Source organism: Pezoporus occidentalis, unplaced genomic scaffold (assembly GCF_034315485.1).
Source record: "Pezoporus occidentalis ecotype Australia unplaced genomic scaffold, CSIRO_AGI_Poc_V1 ctg135, whole genome shotgun sequence".
Lineage (NCBI taxonomy): Eukaryota > Metazoa > Chordata > Aves > Psittaciformes > Psittacidae > Pezoporus > Pezoporus occidentalis.
In genome coordinates this window covers 2,480,249-2,500,923 of record NW_026913157.1, presented here as the reverse complement: position 1 = coordinate 2,500,923, position 20,675 = coordinate 2,480,249, and the positions used below count along the sequence as shown (strand labels likewise).

The window sequence follows — 20,675 nt, the reverse complement described above, 5'->3', positions numbered from 1 at the left end:
AGAGGATAGCCAAATGACCAAGTGAATGGCCACTTAAAATTCTTGGTTTCTCACACAGGACTAAGCACTCAACACAGTTACATTTAACATGAACTAAAAAACAAACCAAAACACAGAAACCCAAACAAAACCAACAGTAGCACAGACAGCTCCTTGGAAGAAAGAATTGTAGGTTCTGTTGATAGCTATAATCTTGTGCAAAAAGCAGAGCAACTTCATGTAGTTTAGGCTGAGTAATGTTCTGACCATAAAGTGAAGTGTTAAAATTTGTAACAAAAATAGTCACCTGAACCTATTCAAGTTTCTATTCAATGATAAAAACTTGCATTTTTAAGGTAGTTTATGGATGGAAATTTTTGTTGTACTTACATTGGTGATGCAAAAAAGGGCAAGTAGAAAAGTGCCAAAAGAAACACCAAAGGTGAAGAGCTTTCTGTGCTGCTTCAGAATTTGGAAATCATCCGCCAAGCCAGTGATGACAGCCTCCATTCCACCCATCTGACGAAGAGAAGGCAAGAGTTTTGCTTAAACACTACTGGCTGTTGCAAACTCAGATCAAAGAATGGAAAGCAACTTGTATAAATAATTCCCAACCACTGTACGATTACTGACATTTCAGCTGTAGATCACTGCCATTTGGAGGTATGTTTTAATACCTGTGGTAAAGAACTGAGTGAGAGAGCTGGACATCAAGTGCCATGGTTGTTGGCTCAGTAGCCATATCCTCTGTGACCATTTCCTGGCTTACCAGGACAGTAAGCAGACAGTACTTTGGGAAAAATAATATACATTTTAATATGCTTTGGGGAAAAAGCTGGTAGCTTAAGCAACCAAACTCCTTAAGAGAATTCCAACACAAAGACAGACACAAGAAGCACTTAGGGGAAACATAATGAACAAAGATTCAGTTTAGCCGTTGAATAACCAAATCCAGTTTGACAGAAATCTTTATAGATCTGAGAGATTCCCTCCATAGGAAGCTTGATATCTTTTGTTGACAACATGAAAGAATTTTATTCTGTTTTCTGGAAGTTAATGCTGAACTTCAGCCACTGTGCCTGAATTAGCAATTGTTGCGCAATATAGGAAAGGTACTTTCCATGCTTTCATTGAAATTGCTGGGTTATGTAGGTGGTTATAGATTTTAATTTCTTTCCACCATTGAAAGCATTCTGCCTCTGCTCCACTAGGAAGTTGAAAAAATAAATTCCGGTTCCTTGTCATAATAAATAAGTGTATTTAATGTTCTGGGGAGGCTGGATTCCATGCTGGCATAGCCTGTCCCTTACCTGTAAGAATTTGATGAAAGCAGTGGTTTTGGTTGAAATCAGTAGCAGAGGATTATCTCTCTACAGTGTGAATGATTCCAGTCTAGAGCCAAATTGGTGGAGGCAGTGGATCGATTTCTTTTTTTTTTAAAGGTAACTAATATTCACAAGTAAAATGTCCCAAAGCCTCATGTTGGCTTGTACTTCTTAATGTCTATGGGTGCAACAATGAGTGCACTGCAGTTAAGATGGGTTAATATTTGATATTCTCAGAAGTTGTAACTGTGTTGGCACCTAAATGGTCTTGGAGAAGTTGAAACTGGAAAGAGGAAGTTTGAATGATTTTGTCTAAGGACCACTCCTTAATGTCTCATGGTTTACTCTTCTTGTCAGTTCCCTATGCCAAGTTAGATACCTACTCTAAAAAAATGTCTACAAACATTTGTTCCATTTTCTGTCCTTTTCATTGTTTCTTGCTTAAACGTGCATGGTCAGATTTCTCTTTGCTTAAACATTTTGACAGTTTCACACAGATGTCTGTATTTCTGTGCCAGTGCATGCTTATATGTGTGAATAAAGGTAGTTCTATCTAATTATTCCTCTTTAGTTTTAGGGTTATTCGATTTTTAGCTTTAAAAATTTTCATTGTCCCTTCAGGGACTTAATGTGGGGGATACTTGAGGAGACCACCACAAAAATACCCTATGACCTGACTTTTCGTGAGTAAATTATGAAAAATCATGAACAAAACATGAACAAACAAATTCTTCACCTTTTAAACAGAAAAATCTAAACTTGGCCACAGTTTCTCAGTTCACATTATTTTAGTCAGCTGCACAAAAAAGAGCTTTCTCCACCTGTAAGAAAAGTATGTTCTGTGATCTAAAGGCTTGTGCATTTTTTACTCAAATATTTCTTTGTTGCCTTAAATTTACTGCTGTTGCAAAGTTAACTGGTTTGGATCTAAACACTTCTGAGCATCTGTTTTCTTCTTAATTCTGCCCTCTTCTACTGGCCATTCATGCTTTTTCAGTGCGCTAAACCCTTCCTTTCCATTCTTCATATTTGCTTACAGTTGGAAAGTGGCCAAGCTACAAAGCCAGACATAATCGTGCCTCAGACTTTTGAATAAGGATTCAGATCTTTGTGTATAAAGACAAACTTTATTGAATGTGAGCTGGAATCCAAAAATCCAAACAAGTCAGAAACATTTAGACCCAAATCTGACCTTTACAGCTCAGGCCTCACTCCACAAGATCTCATTCTATTTGCCAATGATTACCAAAGTTTCCTTCTGCAACCTTATTTTACTCAGTTTTGTTCTCCTCTGTGTCAATTCATTCTCTCCCTCTCTTGTCCTTGAAAATTAAGGAAGTTTTCTAAAGTTGTAAGCAATGGAAATGCTGTGTTTTGGCATTTCCAGCAAGAAATTTCTAGATTAGCTGTGTACTTTCAGAAATACCAAAGACACTTCTATGCTTTAGAAGAGTAAGAAACCCCTATCCTACTAAATGCGATAAATGCTTTGTCATGGTTCACTATTTCTTAAAGACCCTGGATTTTTGCCCCCCAGAAATTAATCAATCTTTAAGTGGAATGTAACAGGATGTCTTGATGTCTCTTTGGCAAGAACAAAACAGTGATGTTGGGTCATACTTTAAAATAGTAATAACTCTTGGTGAACAGCCCCTCTTATAAGGTCATAAAAAAGCAGCATTAAGTAATTATTTACTGGCTTGTAAGAGACTTGATCTTTTCCTAAACCTTTTAAATATTGTGAGCCTTTAAAATATACGGTCAAGATTCGTATTATTGGTATGTTGGCTGTGACTGTGAAAACAGATTCAGGGAACATACAGAATGTTTATTTAAAATGTAATAAAGCCCCTGTTTAAGGCTGATACCTCTCCAGTTACAGAATATAATAGCAAATGAAAGATGTCAAGGCTTGAAGGAAAAAATACTCACAGAACTGTCTATACCAAGAGTAAGGAGCATGATGAAGAATACCACAGCCCAAAATGTAGATCCTGAAAGAGTTGAAATTGCCTCTGGATACAGGATGAAAACTAAACCAGCTCCTGAAATAGGAACGAAAAGTTTTAAAAAAAAAACAAACACCAAAAAACAAATGATGTTGCTTATCCTCACAAAAGTGTTCATTTAAAAAAATAAAATATGATTAAATAGACTTTTACATCAGTTCACATCACACTGAGTAGCTGTGAAAAGAAAATTTGTGTTATACCAAAAATATATTCAAAGTACTTTAATAACGTACTCATGACAGTTTCATACTAAGAAGAAAAATCTCTATCCCATTCTTTTTCACTTCTATTAATCTTTTTATTGGATTTACATCCTTGCTAGCTCTTTTTCAACTGTGTAGTAGAGAAGGAGCCATGCGGATGTGGACCTTACTGTTTGGCAGGAGAACTTGGATGTGATGAGAGATACAGGAACTGAAATCATGAGTGATCTGTTAACAGTGAAAGGACTTTACCAGCTAAACTTATGAGAACCATCCAAACTAGTAAACTGTGGTACTGAGCAGCAATGCTTTCACAGCATACTATGCAGGGGTAAATGTCGCTTTGTTGCACCGGCTAAACTTGTGAGGAGCTAGATGTTTGTGAACTTCATTTCAGAGGAGGCAAGATGAATCAATACCACTTAGAGTTCACTTTTCAGCAGGACATTTACACACAAAGCTTTAGCTCCAAATAAGCTAATTCAAGTAATTTGCATAAGGTTTTCACACACTGAAACAAATATAAACACATTTATTGGATGAAAAAGGGTAGAACTAGTATAAAATTAACTTCCTACCTTCAGTAGCTACATCCTCAATTTTAACTTTGTGCTCATGAGCCATGTAGCCCAATATGGAGAAAATTGCAAATCCTGAGATGAAGCTTGTGACACAGTTAATGGTACTAGTCAGCAAAGCATCCCTAATAATGGAGAGAAGAACAGCCCAGTGGAAAAAAGTCAACAAAAAATACTTTAAGAATAGATGGGGATTGGTTCATAGGAAGATTCTCATCAAAATGCTTATTGTAAAACTCTTTTGATGACCTAAAGCTTGTATCATCACACTATGCTAGGAAATAACTTTTGTTTACTATTTGGATTTAAACCAGAGTTCTGTTAAACCCACAAACCAACAAAGCTCTATTAAATATTAAGATACTAAAAAGCAATGTGTTGTAAATGCTACTGAACTGAAGTGTGCTTTTATGGTTATAACTAAACCACAGTACTCAATGAAAGTACAGATTACTCTTACACGGAAGGCCAGGCTTATGAAGTGATATTGAACAAATATGTTAAGCTAAGAACTATATAATATGAATTTGCATATAGTCTGTGGGGGTATTTTCTCAGGTTCAAGTGGATTTTTTTCCATTTTGAATCAAAATTAGAATACAGAAGAAAAATACACAGCAGCTATAAGATAAATGTAAAATTACTTGAAGATGATGGTAACTATTATTTCGGAAGACTGCTGCGGTTAGCATTCTAACTGAAGGGTTCTCAAACCTTGTAATAGTACCTACTGCAAATAATCAGCTGGCAACCCAAAGCTGCTTTCAGGTAAGTACAAAACTCTGAAGTTAGTGGAAGTGTTCCATGATTTTGGCTTTCAGTCTGCTTAAGGCAGTTCCAATCTATGCATTTTCTGTTACCTTCTCATTTCAACATTTTTTTTTTTTTTTTGCCATCCTTCAGTTCACAATGTATTTATAACACCTGTACTTTCTGAATTTATATTTCATGGGAAAATTTAAAGCTATGATTGTTTTCATTCCAAAATGGAATGTTAACAAGACTTCTAAATGTTGGAAGTTCTCAGAAGGTGCAGAGTGGTTCTGGCTGAATTTCCATGGTGGTGATTCAGCAAAATACTTACAAACTGACTTGATTTAATTTAAAGTGCATTGTTAAATTAGAGCTCAACATAAAATATCAGAAATAATCCCAGGGCACAGAAACACTGCTGGAAACTGGAATCCTTCTTCTTTTAGTTCCTGAACCAATAAGACTTCATCCTGTGTTCACTGTTACACTTACTGGTGCTTTTGAAAGGCAAACACAAGCACAGTTTACACAGCTGTCTAAAGTCCAAACCTAATCCCATTCTGTTTTGCTGTACAGCAGATTTGTTGGCAGGTTCCTGATACTAAAATTTCAGTAAGGAAGACAGTGTTTCAGGATTTGGGTTGGCTGCTTTGTCTGCACAAGACTAAGCATTAGTGATAAATGACTGAAGATAGAAAGATATGTGAGTACTTACTCTAGACGCAGTTCAAGTAAAATAGTATTGCTGTGAAACAGTAAAAGAACATGTGAAAGAACAGGCTGTCTTACCTGTAACAGTTGTTGTCAAACTTATTATAACTGGCAAATGCAATTAAAACACCAAATCCGGCTCCTAAGGAGTAAAATATCTGAGTAGCTGCATCAATCCACACCTGCATAATGACACCAACATTATCAATGTCAGTTCAGTCCAAAAGATACATCAGGAAAATGCAAGAAGTGTACAAGACAGATGGCTTTTGAAAAATGATCAGCATTCAAGCTCATGGGAGTGTGTTTCTCAGTCTCATGAGATGTCACATGGAGCACAGTCGTGGTCCAGAACAGTTTAACCTGAAATGGTAAGGGCTGAAGCAGTGGGCAAGCACTACCACAGTGTGGGGTACTAGTTGAATCTGTGCTTCTGAGCTTTTACTGAGTACTGAAATGATTGCATGACTTTTCTCCTGGGTGGCAGAAATGCATTTCCAATAGCTCTTGTTCCAAGATAATTTGGACAATCAGAAAACTAAAAATATACAACGGGTCATGAGTCATAGGACATTTTCTTTCCCATGAGAGAGCTTTCTTCATGGGATTGTTAGTACATTTTATATGATGCTTTCCTGTTTCAGAAGCTGAGGCACAAATGATGTGCTGTGAACAGAACCACACATGTTATCTGTCACTCTTCCTGCTTAGGTGGAAAAGGAGTTATTCCTGTGGTACTCATTAAATTTCAGTTTAGATGCAGCTTGGTAATTTTTAGGATTGTGCACCAAAGAAAACCTGCTATTACTGCTATACCATTTTCTAAAATGACCATCCAGCTCAGCATCCATGTGCAGACAGCAGTCAGGAACAATGCATGCTGCTGGTGTCCTGAATCAGAAGCCTGAAAATAGCTTACCCTGGTTAATTGGGGTTCCACATATTAAATTTTTATGAAGAGATATTTAAACAAGAATCTTCAACAAAGGTCTGGAATTCAAGACTGCAAAAAGTACTGGATTTATCTCCACCCAGCTCTATAAAATCAGATCTAATGTATCTGTTTAGCAGTGGCATTTTAACAGATCTAAGCTGCTTATAAGCTCCATCTACATGGGGGCTTTAAGCTAAGCTCTCGCATTTGGCCCGGTGGAGAGAGATTTCCTTATCCCATCCTAACATGATATATGAAATCACATTAGTGATCAATTTTTTTTCTCAGCATAAGTGATAGATGCTTCCAACTACTGTGTGTTGAAGACTGTGACCATTTACTGAACTCTGGATTTGTAGAGAAACTTAGTTTTATGAGTTTTAAGTTAAGTACTTGAAACATAACATGAAGAACAATCTACGTGTTTATTGGAAACCAGTGGATAGGCAGATATGATTTCTCTCAAACTGCAGTTCATACAGGGCTTTCAGGTATCATGGATTTCTTTTACTAAATAGCAAAATGATCCTGTAAAATTAATTCCTTGATCATTCCTTTTGTGTACCCAGTTACACCTTCATGTTCTACCTCCACATAAAGGCTGGTATCAATGACGATTGTACTCTCTGAAAAGTGCTTAGGTGGATAAGAGTTCAGGACAGGGTGATGCAAAGCCTCCTGTACCTTTTCTTGCTTTTTAAAGCTTCTTACGAGTTGCGTTGTTAACAAATTTCCTGAATTTTCTTAAAATAATTTTTGCTTACACTATAACTGCCACCAGCTACTTGTTTTTAGTGGCTCTGTAGCTCGTTGTGTCTTGGCGGTGCCATTGTACTCATTATTGCTTTCTTAATATTAAAGCATCTTTCAGCACATGCTTAATTCCTAGTGATTCAAATAAGAGGTTAGCACTTGCTGCCTACCAAAAGAGTTATGCGTATGCCCAAGTATCTGTCGAGTAAGAGCCTTGGCTCATAGTAACTTATTAGGAAACCAATTGAGCAGATCAGGGTGAAGGGAAAAATTAGCAGAAGCCATTAATTTCTTTAGAACTGAGATTAAATGCAAAATATTCCCTTTGCTATAAAAAAAGCGGGATTGTGAAACAGGCAGTGGGGCTTGTTCTTCTGTAGTTCATGCTCATTTTATCTATTCACTTCAGCTGAATGGCTTCTGATTGATGCATAGTCTAACATATGTTATAGTAGGGTATTGATTTTGTATGCATTAAAACTGAAAAAAATATAAACCTTTTACATGAGGCAATCATCATCTTTTGAGCTTTCTTCATAGTTTAGTTGTTTATGCCATTGTAAGTTTTGTGCATGTTCTGTCTTCTGTATGTGGATTTAAAGAATTACTGTGCTGTGTGAAAAGGACACATTGCGTGTTTCTTCAGGAAACTTGTTAAGGTGTATAAAAGACTGAGTGTCTCTTCCTCACATATGATTTAATTCTGTAACACATTTCTTTAGGAGAACAGAAGTGTAGCTGCTGTTTTACACAGGTGTTTAATGTATCCATTTGTGTGGTGGTGATGAGCATTGTGGCTTTGTAGCTCCTGGCCAGTCAGGAAAGAACACAGCTAAGTATTGGTCTAGTTAAGAGATATGAGTATCTTTCTTTCCTTTTTATAGACACATTCTTTGTGGATTCAGTATTCCCAAAAATTCACATGTCTCAGGCTTTGCTCAGTGCTGTGCGGTATGTGGCTCCATAAAATGAAGCAGAGCTTGACATGGATCAGGATGCTCTAAGGTCTTTCAGAGGAGCATTGGCCGAGGTCATTACTGTTTGTGACTTACAATGTTCCTTTGTTTGATTTTTCATGTGGGAGAAAAAAAAACATAAATCAGAAAGATTCAGGAACTCACAGACATAGAGCTAAAACAGGAGTCTGTTCTTTGGAGCCTGAGGACAAAGATTAAACACACAAGGGTATTGCATCAGCAGGTATCTCAGTCTCCGAGCAGGAGAAAGGCTGATGTGCCAAAGCAGTTTGTGAAAATTCTCCTTATAACTGATCGTTAGTCTTTTATTATTCCTGAGCAACTTTTTTGTTGTTGTTGTTGTCTGAAAAAAATTAGTCTTAGAAACAAATAACTTCAGGGTCATCCAAATAGCAGCTGCAGAAACATTAAGCCAAGGAGGAGCAGTGCACAGAATATCCTTCCAAAAGCAGAAGGCAGAAATGGTTATGAAGGTCTGGATTATGAGCTGATGCCAGTTGGCACAGCTCCATTGACATTTTCTGAACTTGTGATGTTCTTTTCAAACAGCACTTAAAATACTTTAGAAAACTTTAAGCACCTACTTTGTTCATCCTTGCATCTTTGTATTTATGTGTATGCATGAATGTGAACTACTGAGGTGGCTACTGCCTTGGTGACAAAGGTGAATGAAAGACCTATACCTGAAGTTCAGTTTGACTATTTCAAAATGGAGTGAGATGGGGTCTGGGTTCTAGTGGTAACTTCTGTTGTGAAAGAAACGCCAGTTTCCAAATTCAGTATTACAAAGCCAAGGAAGGATTGGTTTGCTAAGAGTATATAAAATAGGTCTGTATTCTAACTCTCAGGGTGTTTTTAAATATTCATGGAATAGGTTGCCCAGGGAGGTTGTGAATGCTCCATCCCTGGCAGTGTTCAAGACCAGGTTGGACGAGGCCTTGGGTGATATGATTTAGCGTAAGGGGTCCCTGCCCATGGCGGGGGGGGTGGAACTAGATGATCTTAAGGTCCTTTCCAACCCTAACGATTCTATGATTCTATGAAAAATCAAGATAGGATGCATAGGTAATGTACAGTGCCACTATGTACAGATTACAGACATCTCTGAAAGCTGCAGATTTTCTGGATAGTTTGTTTCATTCCGGTAGAACTACATCATTGATTTTTACTTTTGCAACCATTTGAATGGCCTCATGACCCATTCACAGAGAGACCAGTCTCTTAGAAATTATTTATGATATTTTTGGAATAGCATAGTGGTATGATCACTCTAGTCACCGGATCATTGTTGTTTGTGGGTCTGAAATGCTGCTAACTTCGTAAGTTAGTGACTATACTCTTAGATCTGGCTTTACAATGGATGAAATAATTCTTAGTTCCAAGGTACTCCTCAAATTGAGTTGGTTTGTATATATTTAGTGAGAATGTCTTGCAATGTTGTTAAATGATACAATGAAATGTACATTACTTTCATTAGTAAGATAAGAACACCATACTATTGAAAATTTCTTTCTTATGAAGGACCATGATTTGATTAGGTGAGTTAGTTCTGATTTAGTACGTTTAGCAAGGTTTTCATAGGCCAGGATTTTTGTTTACCAGGTTAATATTTAACCTCATGATTCAAAAAGCAAATTTTTTTTTATTGACAGCATTCTTAGCCTTTTGAGAACTGACTTTTGCATGACTCAATTTGCATGTATAAAGGATACTGCAATTTACAGCATCTCAGTCAAAGCATGAACTTTTTAAGGGACTATCACACCTGAAACTGCCCTTGCACAGGTTTACTGTGATCAGAACAGTTTGAGTTGAGGCTGAGAAAGTTCTGCAATGGAGAGTGCTGGAAAGTTAGACCTTTACGGACAGTGGACTAGTTCTTCTGCAAAAGCAGAATTGTGGCTATATAATTTGAGAAATCAGCTGTAATATTTTCATCTGTAATAACAGGGGCAACAGGTTTAATAGTAATAAGGGAATGAGAGCAGAAGAGTACACTTACTGTGGCTTCTTTTAATCTTCTGAAATCTATGTGCAGGTATGCATTTATTCCATTGTATGCACCAGGCAGGGTTATTCCATGTATTAACAAGACAAATAATACAACATAAGGCAAAGTGGCTGTTATCCAAACAACCTGCAGACAACAGAGACCCCAAAGGTTAATCACCTGTTACAGAAGATTTAAGAAGGAGTGAAAATTACAGGTAGTGTTTTCTTGGGTTTGCCCATTCAGTTCAATGGAGAAGCTCTTTATAGGATGTCCTGGGGGCAAAATGCTGTTATGAGTCTTTATGTATATGTTTACTGATACTAGTAGGGGACAGTTTAGACAAACAGAAGACTTGGACTGCTTACACATTACCAGTGTATTAGACTACTGATTAGCTATTCAGCTGCATATTCATTTACTAAAAAAGTACATTTATTGCCTGCTGTTATTTGACACCTTCATGACAATGTACAGAAAGCTCTCAGATGTATCCAACCCTAGAATTGCGTTTAAGGTGTTTTCTGAGAGATGTAAAAGACTAATTTCAAATTACTTCATTGGCTATTTCTCCTGCCATTATTATATAACAAAACCAAAGCATCTTATACCATTGAAACATTGGTACTTTTGGCTAAGAAAAGGAGGCATGTTTCAGACAACTTAAAAGTCTTTCAAAATATTTGCTGGATGAGACCATTAGTGTTGAATCAAAAATAATCTGATAATAGAATTTCCAGTAAAACTTGTAAATAAGATAAAGACTGAATTGGGATTGTGTATTTCCACTGTACAAATGTGAAGGTCTCTCACATGGTTTGGTCCACAGGGCTCCCTCAGAAGCAGTGATTTAGCCTCTTGCTTTCTAAAAACAAGAGACTTCTTAAACGAGACAAAGAAGGTGGTTGAGATAGAAGGACAATATTAGCTCTACCTTTCCTGAAGTCTTCACGCCTTTCCACAGACTAAAGAAAAGAATGATAACCACCACCAAGAGGCAGAGGGAAAGTTGCCAGCGAGGCAAGCCAAGGTCATGGATTCCACGGCTTTCGTGCAGGTGCAGAACTCCTCGCCTACATACCAGATATACAGAAACAAAGAAGTCACTTGGAGAAAAGGCTCTTACATATCTCATGGGCATCAGAAATGGATGCTGCACTGCAGCTGTAGTTGCCCTACTGACATTGCTAGCAGTTAGTGGAATCTGTTTTGTGGAGCCATGTATTGTGGTTCTTCTACAATGCCTTTATGGTCTCATTGTCCACCCATGTTTGTTTGGCACCATAGTGCCGTAATGATAGCACTCTCCTTCACTGGAAGTCTGGAAGTGTCTGGGGATTTTGGAAGTGTCATTTGTTGGTTCTTGCTTGAACAATGAAGAGATGGAGAATCTCCATCACTGGAGATTTTAAAACTTGGCCCATAAAAGCCTTTGAGACTGATTTATTTTTGAAGTTAGCCTTGAATTTGTGTAAGGAGTTGTATTAGGTGACTTTCGGAGTCCTCTTCCAACCTAAATTATTTTGTGATTCCAGGTAAGCAAACAGCTGGATTCCTGCAACTTGAACAGTTCCAAAATTACTTTTGATTTCTATTTGAAATAGGCTATTGCTAGGCTCCAAAAGTGGCTGGGTAGGAAAAGCAAGTGCTGGAAAATTTAAACTGTTATAGTGCTCTGTGGTGTTCACTGAGGCAGTAGAGTGATAGCAGAGGAAATTTTGTTGCTCACCAGGACAGGCTAATTCTTTTGAGACATCTACACAATGAAATGGATTGAAGTGTAAAAAAGTGTCCTCATAACTGGTGACACCTACAATTAGAGCTGTCAAAACACAATGTATGCAACCGGCATAGGGAAATGGGAGAGATGTTACAGTGGATCTTGTTTTAATTCAGATCTATGCTACTGAAGTGTCTCTTGCTGCTTTTACAAATCTAGAAAACGCAGAAATACTTTGCTTTACTGAAAGCTGTACTTGCACAGGGGAACGGCGCTGTGGCTGGAGCCCTGCACTAGAGGTGAATTGCAGAGCTAGCTTCTGGTTCTGATATGGATCTACAGGATGCTGCCTCAGGGATTCAGTTTCTCAGTGTTTCAGTGTTCATCCAGATAAAATGGAAAGAACCTTCCTTGCCTCCTCCCTTTTCTTGATCAGCTTTTATTCATTATGCACTGCTTGGGTAGAACAGAAAGTTGATCCCTGTTGGCTTTTCTTACCACCGTGACAATGCAAACAAATCAAATCAAAGAAACCCTTTGGTTTGGAGGTCCTTGACGTATTTTAGGTAGGTAACTACTTTTAGAGAAACTGAAGAACTGATTGATGTGACCTGCATGACTGCAGACATGCAGAGACTAATTAGAGGAGTCTAATTCCAAACCCATTGGCTGTCCTGATACAATCTCTTACTAGATAGATGGTGCTTCAGAATTAACTTAAATACTTTTCTTATCAAGCCAGAGCTGAATGAGATAGTTTAATAACTTCCAAGATAAGGCAAACCTTTGACAACTTAAATAGGGAAAACTGAATTATATCTCTGTATTACTTAAACTATAGAGACATGCTGGAAAAATTAAGGCCCATTAGAATGATCCATCTAGTAACATGAAAAAGTTGTATACAATTTTCTTTTAACCCCTAAAGCATCAAGATATGATCAGCTAAGAATTGTATTAGTTCCACATCTGTAGTTTCTCATGTGTAATAAGAAATTCTATGTTTCTGAATTGTTTCTACGATTAATCCTAGGTTGGATGAAAGACACTTGCAGAAAGCATCCTCCTGAATGAAGCAGCTGATCCATTTGTGTTGCATTGTAAGGCTAACAATAAGTAAGGCATCAAAAGTGTAGTGACCATGTGTTTGTGGCATGTATTCAAGAATGTTCCTATTTGGAAAGTATGAGGTGAGTTGAACTCTTACTATACAACAATATACCAACTTAACAATACAGCTGTTACCTGTGAAAGCAGTAAAACATAGAGACAGACTTCTTTATCTCATCTGAAAACCTATTATCTTTAATTAAATGTAAATAAATAGGTAGGTCTCTAACCTTTGCTTAGAGTGCAAATGAAAGCTATTTGCATTTCTGCTAATAAAGTATAATTTGCCAGAGGATCCCCAGACGTAAGTGAATCCTGGGCAGGGATGCCTGACTCCCTTCTAAATTACCAGGCTGGGCAGTGATAAATACAGTCAGGAAAAGCTTCATGAGTTTCTGATCAGAACATTTTTCAAGGATCTTGGGAGGGTTTTGGCAATCTGTGCTGTTACAGTTATACTGCTGTCAGTATTGGAGCTGGATGCTGCAAAGAAAGTCCTTTGGATTATAATATTAGATGTCTACACATAAGAACTGTATCTGAACTTGCATTCTTTGGGCCCATTTAACTTTTTCTTCTTCTTGCCTAAATGTTTTTTCTGGATTTGTAAGGAAGCCTACTTCCTCGTGTGTTTGCTTTCCAAGAAGCAGCTTGCAATGTATCTTGCTGTCTGGAACACTTGCCAGAACTGCCATTTCAAATGTGGGATTCCCAGGATTTTCAGGAGCATCTCCATTCCAAGTGTTCTGCTTGCTTAATCAGGGTAAGGGATCATAAAGCAGGAAGAGAAAAACAGTAACCAGTCAAGACAGCTGTGTAACTAGGCAACTACACAAGGAAAACTTCATAGACAGCTGCTGTTTCTGAGCTGTAATTCTGGCAGGTTTTACTTCCTTTTCTTTTTTGTTTTTCTTTGTGACCTCTGGAGATAGTAATAGAAGCTTTCCAACAGATGCCCCTTCAGAGGGTTGCTGGGAAGTAGTTCATGTTTACCTACTAGAAACCACATTTCTGTTCCAGCAGCACTGTAAACTATAAAATATCTAGTGGTAGACTGCGATTTAGCTGAAGATGTGCTGACATGTGAATAGATGGAGGAGAGAAGCAGTTGCTAAAGGGTTAGATAGACTAAACCTTCTTGGTTTGAAGGACTTGGCTTTATTCTTTGAAAAACAGGCATTTTTTTGGAGAAGGGCAGATTTGTAAAGAACTTTTCATATCGTCTTCATCCAAGTTTGCATACATCAGTGATGCTATAAAAAATTCAGTTAGCTCAATTATGCCACAGTTATTCTTTTTTCAAGTTAAAAAAAAAATGCTTGTACTTATTTCAGGAGCAGCTGAGGCTGTTTTAAACCTGTCTATGTTAAGACAAGTTGAGTGATAAATCTCTGACAGGCTTCTTTCAATTATACTCCATCGCTTCCCTTATACTGCTCACAAAAAGGGAAACATGAAGTAAGAGATACTGCAAGATTCCCCATTCAGGAAGCTCTGAGGTCAAAACACCTGAATTTTTAGCCTTTTGATATTATAGCAGAATAATGCAGTGTGCCCAGTGACTTTTCCTAAATCGAGGTTGCTTTCACTAGCTGCAGGACTGACCCATTACCCAGTCTATAAAGGCATGTACAAGTCATAGACAAAATAGCATAAACTGGTCTCTCTTAAATCCCTGCAGGGAACCAGAGGAGATACAACACCTACAAATGTCAGCTTCTGTTGTCTATCAGCTTCTTTAAATCATGTCCAGAGGTACCGAGAAAGTCTTAAGTAAAAGCTTCTGGAAGCATGTCATGGATTCTTGGTTTATATGTTAGAGATGTATGTCCAATTCTGCTCCCAAAAGAAACTCTCATAATTTAGAATGCTAAGTCAAAGAGAAAGGAAGAATCAGAGGCAGTAAGGCAATTGGAATTAGTATTTTGCTTATAGTGTGTTATTGAGAAAAGAATAAAAGTAGATGAGAAATTTGTGCAAAAAAGGAGAAGAAAATGTCATAGGGAAAAGAATGGCAACAAACATTAGCAGATGGAGCTGACGAAGTAGAACAGGGACCTATTATATTATGCTGGGCAAAATGCAAGAGGAGCTAATAAATCATTTAAGCTTTCTGATATTCTAGTCAGAGCTCTAGCCATATTTAGTTAGTATAGCACCAAGCATCAAAGAACATGCATTAGAGATCAGAAATTCTTTTCTTTTTCTATCAGGGTTTTGTGCAAAGGAGCCTGATTTATCCTAAAAGTGCTTTCCATGTAAGGAAGTAGAAATTACATTTGCAATGACTTTGAGACCGTACATCACTGTACCTATGGGTCCCAAGAGTCTTCCTGCCTATCTGCAAGAACAGCAGGAAGGTGGTTTCACGTTGAAATGGCATTCAGAGATTTCAACTTCTCTGTCTGGGAGATTTGTTCTCATTCTCTCTTTTCCTGTGCTTTCTGCTGGGAAGATTCCCCTAGTCACCCAATAACCCTGGCACCAATTCTTGCCTTACTTCCACTCTTCATTCAGTTAAACAGAAATAGTTCACCTCTGCTGAACTCAGTCAACAGCCATTCATTTGCTGGTACCATTGTCCTCTGCTTTGTCTTCATGCAGCACCTGGGTCCTCTTTAATTTGGTGTCAGAACACAAAGAGCCATCAGGAAGTCCTGCTGTTTGGAATTCACACATAAGCCCTACTAAAGACAAATTATTGGGGGGGGGGGGGGGGGGGAATGCTGTTCAGTGGGACTCAGTAAATGAAGAATCCAGTCATAATTTTAGTAACAGCTAATATTGCAACCAATAAATCCTCTGTGTTTTAGTGTTCTCACTATCAAATAAGGATTGTTAGAAACCTTTGCTTTTACTCCACTGAGCAATACAGAACACACTGTTTATGGGACTTGTGAGTATTTGAGTATAAACAGAGAGCCAAACCAAAGAGAAAAGAAACACCCAAGGATAGTGGCCTTAAAATTACTTTGTATCTTTTTCAATCCAAAATCCTTAATCTGTACCCAGAAATCAGGAGGTGAGTTTTTGGTGTAGAATTCTCTTAAACATTTTTGTCAGACTAGTTCTAAGGACTTTCTAAGGAGCCTTTTGTATTACTTAGCCCTAGGCAGATTTATGTCATGGCATTTTTGAAATTTAGAAGGTTTTGCATAAACAGTTCAAGTGAAGGTCTTGGAGCAGACCTTGTTTTTTTCAATCCCAAATCAATTATAATCTTAGATTTCAGTCCAAATATTACACACCTCTCTAGGCTCATTCTTTTTTTATTAAAGGCAAAAGTTATCTTCCTAAATTTGATGTGATCAATGGAAGGGTGTCATTCATCTAAACAATTTTTAGATGTGTTGTATGTGTTGATGTATGTTAATAAACATACAACATGTATGTTAATAAACATTTGGATTGCAAAAATGTCATCCGCTTGTCAAAAAATCAGTATGTAAACTAAAAAATGTATTTCTTGATTAACGCATTAAGTACTTCTAAGAATTTCCGAAAACTTCTAAAAGTTAGTAGTCACTTCTATGGGATCAAAAACAAACGGCATGTATGAAATAAGTATCAGCAATTTGGCTAAGATATAAATAGCCATATTAAAAAAATATAAAAATGTATAAACAGTCCTGGTCTCCTGAGCTCCATTCCTTACTCTGGTAGTTTTTTATGATTTAAAACTAAATGCAAGTTACCAACTGAAGATGCTAAAAGGACTGTCAATGTATACAGTGTGCAATCTATAGAAATTAAATTACATACTCTTTTAGAAGGCAATTTGAAGCATGATAACTGTGCTTAATGCAAAGGCTCTCCAACATACATCTTCTTCATTATATATTTGGGCAACCATAGTTCAGTCAATGCTGCCAATTTCCTTCAGAAATTGGTTGGTTCTTTTATCTGTGGAAGGTTAAGCTGTCTGTATTGAGCAGTCACGGATAGAGTCCTTTGTGCACAGTTTGCCAGGCTTCAGGTATTTTTACTTCAGAAACAGCTCTGCTTAAATTCAGCTGTAGTGTTTGTATGGGAGTTTGTGTCTCAAAGGTGTCTATCCACAGCTGTGTGAGGCAGAGCTTATAATGCAAACCCTGCAGACCTGAGCTGGCTCCATGCAGGTAGAACATCACTGTCTACTCACTGTAATTGTGGGGCCAGGGGCACACTGCAGAGATAGCAGTGTGGCTCTACATGAAGTCAGCAAGTGCAACAGGGTTAGCCTGGCTCTGATCCAGCTCTGCCAAACATACAGCCACTGATGAGCTGCTTTGGTGCCTCTAGGTGCTGCAGAATGATAGCCTGAGTCCAGGAGAGTGCCAAGAACAAAGGAGAGTGGTTCCAAGCCATCTGATGTGCAATGCTACATGTGCACTATGTAGCTCTCCCCTACCATGGAAAACTGGACACACTTCAGAGGTATGCCAAGGGCTCTGCAGCACTCAGCTTGGGTTCAGCTGGGTGTTTTCACTACAGCTTTGTTGGACACTACTGCACTGTCTTTAGCCAACACCTTTGTTGTCTGGGTTTTTCTCAAGATATTACAGCTCCCTCTTGTGTTGGAGAACGTAGATGTGTAATGGATTTTAAGCTAGATTTTGGGAATCACAGACAGATAATTTACCCGCGGCACCTTGGCTGTCATATAATACATTATTATTTATACTGAATGAAATTTTGTTTCTTTTTGAATCATGATAATCCTGAAATTATATGCAGCCAATAGGACTAACCTGTTCATTCAGTGAGAATGCTTAACTCACTGAAGTCTTTATGCAGCTTAATTCTCCCATTAGCTTAATAGATCTGACCTCTCCTCCCATTTGTGCCCCACTTCAGGACATTCAAGTCTGCAAAGCTCTCTGAAAAAAGATATTTTCAAAATCTGCTTTTAAACCCTTTATATTATTTGTAGATTGGAAATTCTTGAATTCCATCCCCCGTATATCTAATGACCATATAAAGTTTGAATAATGAATAGAGGAAGTTTGTTGCTTGAGGATACATGGAAAAGCAGCTAAAGCACATGTGCTGACAGCTACCCCAGCACTTATTCAGCAAGTTAAATGATGCTTCAGCTGTTATTCTCAAAAGGCTGTGCACTGGCCTAGACAGGAGAGTCATGAAAGAAGAGCTCCAGTCTTTTCAAAGAAGTTGTTGAGTTTTCATGATGTTTTTCTGATTTCAGAAGAGCTGCATGGAAAGACATAAATTGCCAGAAGAATGCCAACCACAGGAATAAGCCCATGCACCACAAACAGAGGAGTACTGACACATTTAAACAAGTGAATGAAAAATCATAGAATCCCAGACTGGTTTGGGTTGGAAGGGACCTCAAAGCTCATCCAGTTCCAACCCCTGCCACAAGGAGGGTTACCTTCCGCTTGAGCAGGTTGATCCAAGCCCCAATCCAACCTGTCCTTGAACATTGCCAGCTTCTCTGGCAAACCTGTGCCAGGGCCTCATCACCCTCACAGGGAAGAACTTCTTCCTTATATATAATCAAAATTTACCTTCTTTCAGTGTAAAGTCATTGCCCTTTCCTGTCACTATGTGCCCTTGTAAAATGTCCCTCTCCAGCTTTCTTATAGGCCCCTTTAGGTACTTGCAGGAATGCTCACTTTAAGATTTGACATTTTGTTATAATGCTGGGTCTTTTACACAATAAGGTGAAGTTTGTAAGCTTTTAATGGACTAATGCTCAGGTGTGAATGTTTTGGATAAGCAAACACTTCTCCCATAGGAAGCAATGCATAAAATACTAGTGGAGATACTATGTCAGTACTGTGTTGTAAAGAACATTTGATGAGAAACCAATGAAAATAATGGGTGTTAAGTTGTGTGACAGCTTTATTAGCATGGCCTTAAGAAATATACGCAAGTGGGATGTTCCACAGGGGAAAGACTCTGCTTCTGCTTGCCAGAATTTCAAATGCAAAGTAATGTAGGGGAGGTGCTGTCCCACTGACCTCAGCTGCCGTAATTATTGCTCAGAGCCTGGCACCACTACCAAACCACAGAGGATTCTGTACAGAAGTATAAGCAGTTAGAATTCCTCCTACAAGTTAGTACAAAGCAAGCCAATTGCATGAAGCATAATGTGCCGTTCCTGACATTTGCCACATCTCATAAACCTCCCATGCAAATCTAAGTTGGCAAAGTGGTCATTCTTCCAGTCTTTGGGACTTGCTACACAAGGGCGTGTTGTGATTTAGGAATTGTTTCCATAAAGCTGTCCAAAGCTTAGGAACATATGTATACATTTACATGGATTGACTTCCACTGTATTCACATTTAGTTTCTTTTCTCTTTGTGTAAGTAAATATGTCAACAAATGCGAAGATGCAAACATATATGAAAAGTTTCACAGCTGCACGTTGTCGTGGGTTTAAACCACGACACACGTGTAAATGTTTGCGGAACACCTGTTTTTATTTTATGCACTTGTACCAGAAATTTCTGTGCAATGAAAAGGACTGAGTTACTTAGTCCAAAAAGTCAATAGAGTCAAAAGTAAATCTGTAATGTGTTGGGAGGGAAATATGTTAGTCTCAGCCTATGGATGCATAAAGAATGCACCCAAACACTTCCTAAATATGCCTATGCAGTTAATAAAGAATTGATATTTAAAGCAGTTTGCTTATTGCTATTCAACAATGTGACCATGAATTTCCTACATAAAGCATTTAATAATGTACCTGATTCTAAGTCTACGATGTTCAGAGTTCTGTTATAGTCAAGGGATTTTCTAGGTGTGAAGGTACAGAACTTGGCAAAAATTATTGGTAGCCTTTGATTGCACAATCTCTGTAAGGGTAAACAGATGACTGCTATCTGACTTCAAACCTCTCGGAAACATCTCACAACTTTCTTTTCAATTAAGATGCAAAAGATGAGTAAGCCTAGATGTCTAGAGAGGCTCTTAATTTGCCATTGCTTACAAACCCTCTAATTAGTTTGTAGGGTATGGATGTTGCATGAAGAAACCTCTTAAAGAAGCTCCAGATATATTCAATGGGAATTTGTTGTCCAGGAAAGTGGACACATTGAGAACTGCTGTTCATGTTTAGCATAAGCTTAGAGTCTTTTCTTACCAGATATGGTTAGCAGAATATAGGGCTGTGTACTCTCATTTCTTGTTCTTGGATTCACTTTTCAAAGGCATTTATAGGCAGAATTGCTTGTGCTTAGATTTGATGTTTCCTCTCTTTAGGGAAAGTTTGCTTCACAGTTGTTTTATAGGAATAGGTTCCTGCATCTTCCTCTGGAGCACATAGTGTTGATGACTCCCTTTGATGTGATACTGAACTATGTGGACCCTTTAGTCACTGGTGGTATTTCTGATGAAGACTTGTACTGTGAAGCACAAACCTGTTGGCCTACAAAAGTAAGCTTTGCTGTATAGGGAGAGGATTATATTCAGGATATTTGTGGTTCACATACTCATAATTTTATATTCATAAACATGGTAGATGCAGACTACCATGACTGGAAGTTGTCTTTATTCCTTGTTCTTAGGTAGCATTTTGCGATTACTCACTTGTGAAATACTTGTCAATTTTATGAATTTCCTTTACTGAAGCTGGCATGAAAATTTCCATGTAAAAATGTGTTTTATTTCTCAGGCAGAAAG

At 37.9% G+C, this 20,675-nt stretch overlaps 1 protein-coding gene across 2 annotated transcripts in view; it reads right to left on the bottom strand.

Annotated features, from left to right (window-relative positions):
* Positions 1-20,675, bottom strand: part of SLC6A2 (solute carrier family 6 member 2) — a 74,830-nt gene that overhangs the window by 18,234 nt on the left and 35,921 nt on the right. For both annotated transcript variants that reach the window (XM_062609141.1, XM_062609142.1), the window contains 6 exons: positions 11,150-11,288; positions 10,228-10,362; positions 5,640-5,743; positions 4,098-4,222; positions 3,237-3,349; positions 370-498 (listed from right to left, as the gene is read on the bottom strand). In XM_062609141.1, the coding sequence (XP_062465125.1) occupies positions 370-498; positions 3,237-3,349; positions 4,098-4,222; positions 5,640-5,743; positions 10,228-10,362; positions 11,150-11,288 (745 nt within the window). The remainder of the gene's footprint in view (positions 1-369; positions 499-3,236; positions 3,350-4,097; positions 4,223-5,639; positions 5,744-10,227; positions 10,363-11,149; positions 11,289-20,675) is intronic.